The sequence below is a fragment of the Sinocyclocheilus rhinocerous genome, unplaced genomic scaffold, assembly GCF_001515625.1.
Source record: "Sinocyclocheilus rhinocerous isolate Xijiao unplaced genomic scaffold, SAMN03320098_v1.1 scaffold1093, whole genome shotgun sequence".
Classification (NCBI taxonomy): domain Eukaryota; kingdom Metazoa; phylum Chordata; class Actinopteri; order Cypriniformes; family Cyprinidae; genus Sinocyclocheilus; species Sinocyclocheilus rhinocerous.
This window is the reverse complement of record NW_015626381.1, coordinates 910802-923048: the sequence shown is the minus strand read 5'-3', so window position 1 is coordinate 923048 and position 12247 is coordinate 910802. Positions and strand designations below refer to the sequence as shown.

Here is a 12247-nt window from a genome sequence, read left to right as displayed (position 1 = left end):
AACAAACATGGACCAAAATCTCTGAGGAATGTTTCCAACACCTTGTTGAATCTATGCCACGAAGAATTAAGGCAGTTCTGAAGGCAAAAGGGGGTCCAACCCGGTACTAGCAAGCTGTACCTAATAAAGTGGCCAGTGAGTGTGTGTATATATATATATATATATCACTCCAAAAATATATTATTATTTATAATAATATTATATTTAGGTTATTAAATTGGATAAATATTTGTATATATAATACTTTTTATATATAAAATATGTTTATATATTTTATACAACAATAATAATATAATCATCATATATCATCCTTATTTTGTTATTGTTATTGTTAAATATATATTAAATTGGATAAATATTTGTTTGTATCTATCTACATATATCTATACTCACACACACACACACACATATTATATAATAGTTTATACACATAAAATGCATTAATATATTTTATATAATAACAATGATCATTCTTGTTTAGATCTTTTTCTTCCCAAATATATATATACAATTAAATTGGATAATATTTGTATATATAATAGTTTATATATATTGCATTAATGTATTCTATAATCATAATTATTATTCTTGTTAAGATCTTTTTCTTCCCAAATATATATCCAAATATCGCTCCTATATATATATATATATAATATTTAGATTATTAAACTGGCTAAATATTTGTGTGTGTGTGTGTGTGTGTATATATATATATATTTTTTTTTTTTGGGATATATAGCCTACTATATGTACGTACAGATCACTAAGTTTTACACGTCATTAATTCACTTTAAAAACAAAATCATTTGGGATTTAGGAACTTTTTTAAAATTAGTTGAATGATATGTTTTGCGACAGGCCGATAATGAGACGTTTCTCTTGAGTGCTTCTAAACAGTAACCCGCTGTAAAGACTATTCTCTCATTCACACTGCAGCGGCTCCGCTTTGATTGATTGAAGAGACGTCTTTTCCTAATTGCCTTCACGTGAAGCAAACACGGTTTACCGATATAAATGTATCGGCGCGGCGCTCGCCGCCTCTCTAAGTAATGAGAAAGAGACGCGAAGACATGTCCGCCGCGCTGAACGCGTTCCTGCGCTGCGTCGCGTTCCTGCTGCCGCCCTCTTGGCTTCAGTTTTGCTGGTGGGTTGGGGAGGCGCCGTGGCCCAATCCCAGAGCTCGATTCAAACACACAAAGCCTCTTACATACGAGGAAGTAGCTGCTCAAGACGAGCCTTCCTCTGATCGCGTCGCGCCGTCGCCGTCTCCGTGGCGCAGGATCCTGACGCTCGCGGAGCGCGTCCTCTCGGCTCTCTTTCATCTTCACACGCGTCTGGGAAGTTGGTGTTCGCCGCGCCGCGTCGCCGCCGGTTCTCCATCGAGCGCAGCCGCGGAAGAGGAGGCGTTCACGGCGGAGATCATGAGCACCGAGGAGCCGCGGGAGATCAGCGCTCCGGTGACCATCACCGTGGCCATCCAAGCGGCGGAGGACGAGGAGCCTTCCTCCAACACCATCGAGCTCCAGACGGGCAGCGGCAGCGAAGACGAGCTCGCCAGACACGATAAATCCAGGTAGAGGACTCCAATCCTTCAGATTCCAATCGATCTCCTTAGAATCGAGCCATTGGTTTCTCCATCCGTCACACACACACACACACACACACTCACATACATACACGCATACATACATACACACACACATACATACATGCATACCTATACACTCTCTCACACACACACACACACACACACACACCAGCCGCGCTTCCAGGCTATAAATAGACGAGCTCACAATGCTTGACCCCATGAAAGTGCATGTTTGTAATTGTGATCCTATGTATGTGTGTGTGTGTGTGTGTGTGTATGTATGTATGTATGTGTGCGTGTATGTATGTGTGTGTGTATGTGTGTATGTGTGTGTGTGAGAGAGAGAGACACCTGTCGCAGCTCTTCAGGTAGGAATGGGACCAGACCTGTTGCTCCGCCAGCTCCATTCATCATCTAGATGAGTCCACTCTAATGGTCCACCAACATCATCTGTGAGCCTGCAGCACAAAAGCAGTGTTAAGTCGCTGGGGTATATTTGTAGCAATAGCCAACAATACATTGTATGGGTCAAAATTATACATTTTTCTTTTAAGCCAAAAATCATTAGGATATTAAGTAAAGATCATGTTCCATGAAGATATTTTGTAAATTTCCTACCGTAAATATATCAAAACTTAATTTTTGTTTATGCATTGCTAAGAACTTCATTTAGACAACTTATTAATATTTAGATTTTTTTGCACCCTCAGATTCCAGATTTTCAAATAATTGTATCTTGGTCAAATATTGTGTTATCCTAACACACACCTAATACATCAATGGAAAGCTTATTTAATATTTATTCATCTTAGAAATCTCAATCGTCTCTTATGACTGGTTTTGTGCTCCAGGATCATGTATGATGTAATCATGTCAAATGTCTCATAATCGCTATGCACATTATACAATATTCACTGGAAATAAATTTGCTTACAATTTTAGGGTGGCCAAATATTGATCTGCGTGTGCGTCTGGATCAGGGGTTTTTGATCTTTTAGATGCAGTGGGCTTACAAAATGCTCTTGAGGATATCCATGTATTTTCATGTATAACGACCCAATTTATACTCCTTTATATTCTAAACCGATGTGAAAATGTTATTTGGAAAATATTTAGTATCTATTGTTACACTATTAAGTTTAGTCACTATGGTACTGTATTGTCAAATGTATTTAAATCCAATTTGTGTGTTATTGCGTACTTTAATTTTAATAACTATAATTTTGTTATTTTTTATAATTTAACTACAATTTTTAAACACTTCTTGCAGCCCCCAGTTTATTTTAATCTTTCTTTTACTGTATACTTTATTTTATTTAAAAATCTTTTTAAATGTTTTTTTTTTTTACTGTTTTAATTTTTCCACTGATCTTCTAGCACTTTCTTGCAGCTCCCAGTTTATTTAAAAAAAATTTTTTGTATACTTATTTTAATTTGGACATGATTTGTATTCATTTTAATTTGTATCTATTTGATCAAGTTTTTATTTGCATATTGTCATCTATTTATTGTAATCTCTTATTATATTAACTTTTTTTCGGACATGGTTTTTCTAAATTTTTCCGTGGATCCCCTAGCCCTTCCTTGCGTCCCCCAGTTTTGTTTTAATCTAGTTTTTATTTCATATTTTAATGTTTAATTTAAACCCCCTGGTCTGCTCACTAGTGTCCTCAGTGACCGCAGCGAGCGCTGACCTCTGGTTTATCATCAGTGCTGTTGATGTGCAATTAAATCTCTCCCTCATGACCTATTGAGCACTTTCCCTCTGCGAGCGTTAACTGTGATGCGAGTAGTTGTGCGTCTACGGCCCACGGCTGCGTCTGCATTGTTGTGGAGCACTAATGAGTCGGCTGATGCTGCTATTGTGCTCCGCAGCAGTGGGAGGATGGTGATGGGCCGCTTTCTGTGCTTGAAGGGCTTCCCCGCCTTTGTTGGAGAGCTGCTCTCTCCAGGAGTTTGCGTGAGCGTCCCGAGCGGATGCGTTTTTAAAGGTTGTGGGCTGGAAGAGAAGGCAGTGAGTCATCAGTTTAATTTGTTTTCTAAAGGTTCTTTCCAGCAGTCGGCGAGGTAAGCCGTGGAATCTCGCAGAATAGATTAGATTTGTTTTGCTGCTGGAAGCAGAGCTGCGTGCGTGTGTATGTGAGTGAGTGTGTGTTTGTGTGAGTGAGTGTGTGTGTGTGTGTGTGAGTGAGTGTGTGTTTGTGTGAGTGAGTGTGTGTGTGTGTGTATGAGTGTGTGTGTGTGTGAGTTTGAGAGTGAGTGTGTGTATATGAGTGGGTGTGTGTGGGTTTGAGAGTGAGTGTGTGTATGAGTGAGTGTGTGTGTGTGTGTGTATATGAGTGAGTGTGAGTGTGTGTATGAGTGAGTGAGTTTGAGTGAGTGTGTATGTATATGAGTGAGTGTGTGTGAGTTTGAGAGTGAGTGTATGAGTGAGTTTGAGTGAGTGTGTGTGTATATGAGTGAGCGTGTGTGAGTTTGAGTGAGTGCGTTTTATGAGTGTGTGTGAGTGTGTGAGTGAGTGAGTTTGAGTGAGTGTGTATGTATATGAGAGCGTGTGTGTGAGTTTGAGTGAGTGTGTGTATATGAGTGAGTGAGTGTGTGTTTGTGAGTGTGTGTGTCTGAGAGAGTGTGTATGCGAGTGTGTGTGTACCTGGCATTTATCACATTATGGGGACCAAATATCCCCACATGTATAGTAATAGTAAATTTTGACCTTGTGGGGACATCTTTTTAGGTCCCCAAGAGGAAACAAGCTTATAAATCATGAAGTTCTTTGAGAAAGTAAAAATGCAGAAAGTTTCCTGTAAGGGGTAGGTTTAGGTGTAGGGTTGGTGTAGGGCGATAGAAAATACGGTTTGTACAGTATAAAAACCATTACAACTATGGAATTAACCCATAAACCGTGGAAACACAACATGCGTGTGTGTGTGTGTTCTGCGGTCAGATGGAGAGGTCTCGGCGCTGCTTGTGTGTTGGTGTTCGTGGGCAGTGAGCTGTGATGCTTGTGTTTTGGCGCAGGCTTTGCTGTTGGATTGTGGGGGAATCTGAGATTTCAGGGGGATGATGGGAAACAGACGGGCTCCCTGCTGGTGTGTGTTTCTCCGTCAGTGGATTGATGCGTGTGTTTGGTGTGTGTTTCTCCGTCAGTGGATTGATGCGTGTGTTTGGTCTGTGTTTCTCCGTCAGTGGATTGATGCGTGTGTTTGGTCTGTGTTTCTCCGTCAGTGGATTGATGCGTGTGTTTGGTCTGTGTTTCTCCGTCAGTGGATTGATGCGTGTGTTTGGTCTGTGTTTCTCCGTCAGTGGATTGATGCGTGTGTTTGGTCTGTGTTTCTCCGTCAGTGGATTGATGCGTGTGTTTGGTCTGTGTTTCTCCGTCAGTGGATTGATGCGTGTGTTTGGTCTGTGTTTCTCCGTCAGTGGATTGATGCGTGTGTTTGGTCTGTGTTTCTCCGTCAGTGGATTGATGCGTGTGTTTGGTCTGTGTTTCTCCGTCAGTGGATTGATGCGTGTGTTTGGTCTGTGTTTCTCCGTCAGTGGATTGATGCGTGTGTTTGGTCTGTGTTTCTCCGTCAGTGGATTGATGCGTGTGTTTGGTCTGTGTTTCTCCGTCAGTGGATTGATGCGTGTGTTTGGTCTGTGTTTCTCCGTCAGTGGATTGATGCGTGTGTTTGGTCTGTGTTTCTCCGTCAGTGGATTGATGCGTGTGTTTGGTCTGTGTTTCTCCGTCAGTGGATTGATGCGTGTGTTTGGTCTGTGTTTCTCCGTCAGTGGATTGATGCGTGTGTTTGGTCTGTGTTTCTCCGTCAGTGGATTGATGCGTGTGTTTGGTCTGTGTTTCTCCGTCAGTGGATTGATGCGTGTGTTTGGTCTGTGTTTCTCCGTCAGTGGATTGATGCGTGTGTTTGGTCTGTGTTTCTCCGTCAGTGGATTGATGCGTGTGTTTGGTCTGTGTTTCTCCGTCAGTGGATTGATGCGTGTGTTTGGTCTGTGTTTCTCCGTCAGTGGATTGATGCGTGTGTTTGGTCTGTGTTTCTCCGTCAGTGGATTGATGCGTGTGTTTGGTCTGTGTTTCTCCGTCAGTGGATTGATGCGTGTGTTTGGTCTGTGTTTCTCCGTCAGTGGATTGATGCGTGTGTTTGGTCTGTGTTTCTCCGTCAGTGGATTGATGCGTGTGTTTGGTCTGTGTTTCTCCGTCAGTGGATTGATGCGTGTGTTTGGTCTGTGTTTCTCCGTCAGTGGATTGATGCGTGTGTTTGGTCTGTGTTTCTCCGTCAGTGGATTGATGCGTGTGTTTGGTCTGTGTTTCTCCGTCAGTGGATTGATGCGTGTGTTTGGTCTGTGTTTCTCCGTCAGTGGATTGATGCGTGTGTTTGGTCTGTGTTTCTCCGTCAGTGGATTGATGCGTGTGTTTGGTCTGTGTTTCTCCGTCAGTGGATTGATGCGTGTGTTTGGTCTGTGTTTCTCCGTCAGTGGATTGATGCGTGTGTTTGGTCTGTGTTTCTCCGTCAGTGGATTGATGCGTGTGTTTGGTCTGTGTTTCTCCGTCAGTGGATTGATGCGTGTGTTTGGTCTGTGTTTCTCCGTCAGTGGATTGATGCGTGTGTTTGGTCTGTGTTTCTCCGTCAGTGGATTGATGCGTGTGTTTGGTCTGTGTTTCTCCGTCAGTGGATTGATGCGTGTGTTTGGTCTGTGTTTCTCCGTCAGTGGATTGATGCGTGTGTTTGGTCTGTGTTTCTCCGTCAGTGGATTGATGCGTGTGTTTGGTCTGTGTTTCTCCGTCAGTGGATTGATGCGTGTGTTTGGTCTGTGTTTCTCCGTCAGTGGATTGATGCGTGTGTTTGGTCTGTGTTTCTCCGTCAGTGGATTGATGCGTGTGTTTGGTCTGTGTTTCTCCGTCAGTGGATTGATGCGTGTGTTTGGTCTGTGTTTCTCCGTCAGTGGATTGATGCGTGTGTTTGGTCTGTGTTTCTCCGTCAGTGGATTGATGCGTGTGTTTGGTCTGTGTTTCTCCGTCAGTGGATTGATGCGTGTGTTTGGTCTGTGTTTCTCCGTCAGTGGATTGATGCGTGTGTTTGGTCTGTGTTTCTCCGTCAGTGGATTGATGCGTGTGTTTGGTCTGTGTTTCTCCGTCAGTGGATTGATGCGTGTGTTTGGTCTGTGTTTCTCCGTCAGTGGATTGATGCGTGTGTTTGGTCTGTGTTTCTCCGTCAGTGGATTGATGCGTGTGTTTGGTCTGTGTTTCTCCGTCAGTGGATTGATGCGTGTGTTTGGTCTGTGTTTCTCCGTCAGTGGATTGATGCGTGTGTTTGGTCTGTGTTTCTCCGTCAGTGGATTGATGCGTGTGTTTGGTCTGTGTTTCTCCGTCAGTGGATTGATGCGTGTGTTTGGTCTGTGTTTCTCCGTCAGTGGATTGATGCGTGTGTTTGGTCTGTGTTTCTCCGTCAGTGGATTGATGCGTGTGTTTGGTCTGTGTTTCTCCGTCAGTGGATTGATGCGTGTGTTTGGTCTGTGTTTCTCCGTCAGTGGATTGATGCGTGTGTTTGGTCTGTGTTTCTCCGTCAGTGGATTGATGCGTGTGTTTGGTCTGTGTTTCTCCGTCAGTGGATTGATGCGTGTGTTTGGTCTGTGTTTCTCCGTCAGTGGATTGATGCGTGTGTTTGGTCTGTGTTTCTCCGTCAGTGGATTGATGCGTGTGTTTGGTCTGTGTTTCTCCGTCAGTGGATTGATGCGTGTGTTTGGTCTGTGTTTCTCCGTCAGTGGATTGATGCGTGTGTTTGGTCTGTGTTTCTCCGTCAGTGGATTGATGCGTGTGTTTGGTCTGTGTTTCTCCGTCAGTGGATTGATGCGTGTGTTTGGTCTGTGTTTCTCCGTCAGTGGATTGATGCGTGTGTTTGGTCTGTGTTTCTCCGTCAGTGGATTGATGCGTGTGTTTGGTCTGTGTTTCTCCGTCAGTGGATTGATGCGTGTGTTTGGTCTGTGTTTCTCCGTCAGTGGATTGATGCGTGTGTTTGGTCTGTGTTTCTCCGTCAGTGGATTGATGCGTGTGTTTGGTCTGTGTTTCTCCGTCAGTGGATTGATGCGTGTGTTTGGTCTGTGTTTCTCCGTCAGTGGATTGATGCGTGTGTTTGGTCTGTGTTTCTCCGTCAGTGGATTGATGCGTGTGTTTGGTGTGTGTTTCTCTCAGCGGCGGGGAGCAGGAGGAGGAGAGCTGGCAGTCTCCGGACCCAGAGCTCATCCAGAAACTGGTGGCACAGATTGAATATTATCTGTCTGACGAGAACCTGGAGCACGATGCCTTTCTGCTCAAACACGTCCGCCGCAACAAGCTGGGCTTCGTCAGCGTCAAGCTGCTCACATCCTTCAAGAAGGTAAATGCTTCATGTTCCAGGTTCTTCAAGACCTCATGACCTAAAAAAAAACACAGAACTGCTGTCCGTTAACTTTGTTTTATTTTACTCATAGCTGACACATACTTTTACCAGACAAACATTTGAAATTTGTCTACAAAATAAAAAAGGTTGATGACAAAATATATACATCAAAATATACAAAATATATAAACACACATATATACATATATTTATATATATATATATATATATATATACGTGTATGTATATATGATATATGTGTATATATATGTGTGTATATACACTGAACAAAATTATAAATGGATTGATGGGCAAAAACAAAAGTGTTGCGTTTCCTTTATCCAAAGCGACTTACAAATTAGGACAATGGAAGGAATCAAAATCAACAAAAGAGCAATAATATGCAAGTGCTATGACAAGTCTCTGTTAGCCTAACACAGTACACATAGCGCTTATAATTTTGTGTAGTATATATTATATATATATATATATACACACACACACACACACACACACACACTTCCATTGTCCTCATTTGTAAGTCGCTTTGGATAAAAGCGTCTGCTAAATGTCTAAATGTGAAATGTTCTAATTAAGACGAATATTTTTTGGTTCTGAAAGTAAAAATTTAATTCATTGTCTCTGTAGAGAAATTGGCACGGGTTAGTATGATTTCAACTTTTGTATTTAGTATAACTTCAGCATTTTTATGAAACCGTTTAATAGCCAAATTCCCGCTGAGGAACTGAACTACCCATAATCCTGATGAAAGATCCACCAATCAGAGAAGTCACCGTTACCATGGAGATGAGAATCTTGGCCACTCCCATGAGGCACCGTGAATGACGTAATAACACTGATCTCCATTCAGCCTATAAATCTCACAAACATGGTATAATGTTTACATGCTTAATATCTAAAGATCAGTAGTTCTATATTGTGCTGCTGTTTCTGATTGTCATACTTCATGGGATTCATAAATTCCCTTGTAAAACAGTTTTCTGTATTCTCAATTCCTTTTTGCTTTAAATCAGTGCGTGTTGTTCATCTGAGAGCGGGTTGGTTTGCTTCATGACTCGGAACTCTTTATTTAAAGATGTTTTAAGAAAGTGAATGAGAGTGATACTCATTTCAGCCTCTGATGAATGCTACTAAATGATGGGTTTACAGACTATTGGCTAATAAATAAGGAACCGGCATTTCAAAATGTTCCACTTTAACTTCCCGTTTTAGTAAGAAATCACAAGCACGGGGAAATGCATTTGTCTAATCATTTGCAGTACTCTAAATCGGCTTTATTTCATGCTGCTTCTGATGCTCGTTCTGCAGCGATGGTTAAATCTGGCCCCAGCTGGTGTCTCGCTGCCTTTTCTCTGCTTTATCAGTCTCAATTAAAGCTCTACTTTGATGTGCAATGACGAGGGAACAGAATTACTTTTCCTTTGAGACATTAATACTGAACGGGCTGCAATCATGTGTTAATGAATGGACACTTTTCACAGACTGTGATGCAGTTATTAACAACATAAATCATTATTTACAAAACTATACTTGGTGTTTTCTTGCATTACAGAAAACTAGTTAACACTTTCAGTGAGTGTTTCTAATACAACAACACTAACGGCATTTGACATTTATCTCTTGACCAATGATATCAATCTTTTTCAATATCAATTTCCCAATTTTTTTTCTCTTTTGGAAAGCCACAAATGTTATGTTTTTCTCATTACACTGCAAAAATGATTTACTCGCGCTGTATTTTTGTCTTGTTTTCTAGTACAAATATCTAAGCGTTCATAAAGCAAGACATATTTACCTGAAGTAAAATGACTTGAGATGTGAAGTCTTGTTTTCGGAAAAAAATATAAAAATTAAGTGACCAAGAAAATATATCAGCCAAAGGAGTCAGAAAAATAAAATGAAAAACCTAATTCAAAATATTTTCCGACCCCACTGGCAGATATTTTTTCTTGTTTTAAGCAAAAACTCACTTAATTTTGATGTTTCAGAAACTTAATCTTATGGCACTTTGCTTCAAGTAAACATATTTTGATTTAAGAATGTTTGGGTAACGCTTTCTATGAAGCCTGTATTTATAATACATTATAAGGGTATTCTTAAGGCATTATAATCGTTGCAAAGCATATCTGATCTTATGGCTGTTTGAGAAAAATTTATATTTATAAGTGGTCTTTGTCTGCTGTAAGCAAAGTGTGAAGTTACTATTAAAAAAAAGACCACATTATAAAGCCTTTTGGATGTTTTCATGGAGACTTTGTACAGTAAAAACATTAAAACGTATTAAGTTATTGTTCAGATCTTAAACAATGGCAAGATATGAGACTTAATACATTGTAACTATGGGAAATATAATCAGTGGTAACTTAAGCTACAATGTAAGTGGATGCAACATGTTCATTTTGTGTTCTAATTAAACTCTTAAAGGGGTCTTATGATGCGAAAATAATTTTCCACATTTTTTGAGCCTTATAAACGCATTGCATTACACCAAATACACCAAATGTTATTTTTAGCATCGTCATATTTGTGGTTATAGCTTTTAAAGTGGTCATATGTATTGTAATATTATATATTATAATAATGTTCCTATGATTATTTATGAGATGATGCAACATGAGATTTTGTATAATGCATTCATTCATTATAATGCCTTAAGAATACCCTTATAATGTATTATAAATACAGGCTTCATAGAAAGTGTTACTGGAAAACAAGTCAAAAACACTAAGAAACCCATTTTTTGCGGTGTATTGGGGGAAATAGAGAATTATTTGTTGTAGTTTCCACTGATGAAAAGGTACTGTAACATAGTACACTGATATTATATGGTATGAATGTACCATGGTATTTGCAAGGTAATGTCCAAAAAAAATCAATGTTTCCATCATTACCATGGTACTGTTTATGTGGTAACACTTATTTTAAGGTGTCCTTGTTACACGTTACATGTACTTACTATTATAATAGTTAACAATTAATTATGCATAATTACATGCAAGTACACAAACTCTAATCCTAACCATATAGTAAGTTCATGTGGTTTACAACTGGTGGCAGAAATCCGTTTAGTTTTATTTGCTTTAACTTCCGTTTGGTTTCTGCCGTCAAACGTGCTTCTCATTTGAGTGATTTGCGGATAAGATGGGATGAGTTTGTTTTGTTAGTTTCTCTGTTCTTCGGTTGAGTCCTCGCTGTTGAAAGAGTGTTTGAGGTTTCTGTCCTGAGCACAAATGCCTCGTATCTGCCTTCAATCTGGGTTGAGGCAATGCACCGTCTGCTTCCTTACTGTACAAATAAATCACTACAATCGCAGCTATCTGGGGTATTGCTCATTTCTTCAGGTTGCTTTTGGCTGTTTTGTTTTGCATCTCATTTGCTGGTTCTCTGCTGCTTCAAAAATGCTCTGCAATGCACAAAACAATTATTAATATTGCGATCTGCATACGCCCAACAATATGCAGAAGTATTAACTGAAAGGGAAAAATGGCACTGATGGTTATGTAAACGCATTAACAGCAGAAGTGTGATTTACCAGTCTAACACACTGAACAAACACCGTTTGGGCTAAATATTGTCTTCGCATTAGTCATATTATCAAGTGACGGATTAATTAGTGCCAAGAGTTTGACTCCAGCCTTCTGAAAAGGATTCTGAATTCGGATTAGATCACAAAATCCAGTCTTGGTTTTGATCTGGATTAAATCCTCAGTTTGTGTTGTTCAAAACATTTTGGGATACTTTTGATCCAAAAACTGGATTATTCTGATCCCAGCAGAAGAGTGGATTTCGGGAACAAAAATGTAACTTTAAAACCGGTCCAAAAAATACAACATTTGTAACATGTAATATATCCCCAAACTGCTGTCGATATCAATCAAAAATGTTTTATTTAAAGTGTTTTTTTTTTATCACTGATTGTAAACTACATTGGCACAATCATGAGAGATGGTAGTTATTTGTGCAAATGCAAAACTAGAATGCAAAACGTTGGCATCATCCATCATGTCCCTTGAGGGGCTCCGTAGAGCACTAGTAATCCAGATTTGGAAATCTGAAAGTGTGTATCTGGATCAGGGTGATCCAATCCAATTTTGCTTGGAAAACTGGCACAAAAGTAAGATGGGTTTCCTGATCCTGGATCGCAAAACATGGGATTTCCATTCTGATCCAGATTAAACTTTTGAACAACTGGCCGCAGGAAAGGTGATCATTTGCTCCTATTTCCTCTGAGATGATTTTATTTGACACCGTATGGTATGTTGTA

The 12247-nt window shown here is 40.2% G+C and overlaps 1 protein-coding gene across 1 annotated transcript in view; it reads left to right on the top strand.

Annotated features, from left to right (window-relative positions):
• The first annotated feature begins 1016 nt into the window (after window positions 1-1016).
• LOC107712978 (la-related protein 6-like) overlaps window positions 1017-12247 on the top strand; it is a 17184-nt gene continuing 5953 nt past the window's right edge. The window contains exons 1-2 of the mRNA XM_016518380.1: window positions 1017-1573; window positions 7776-7959. Coding sequence (XP_016373866.1) covers window positions 1050-1573; window positions 7776-7959 — 708 coding nt within the window. The 5' untranslated portion in view covers window positions 1017-1049. The remainder of the gene's footprint in view (window positions 1574-7775; window positions 7960-12247) is intronic.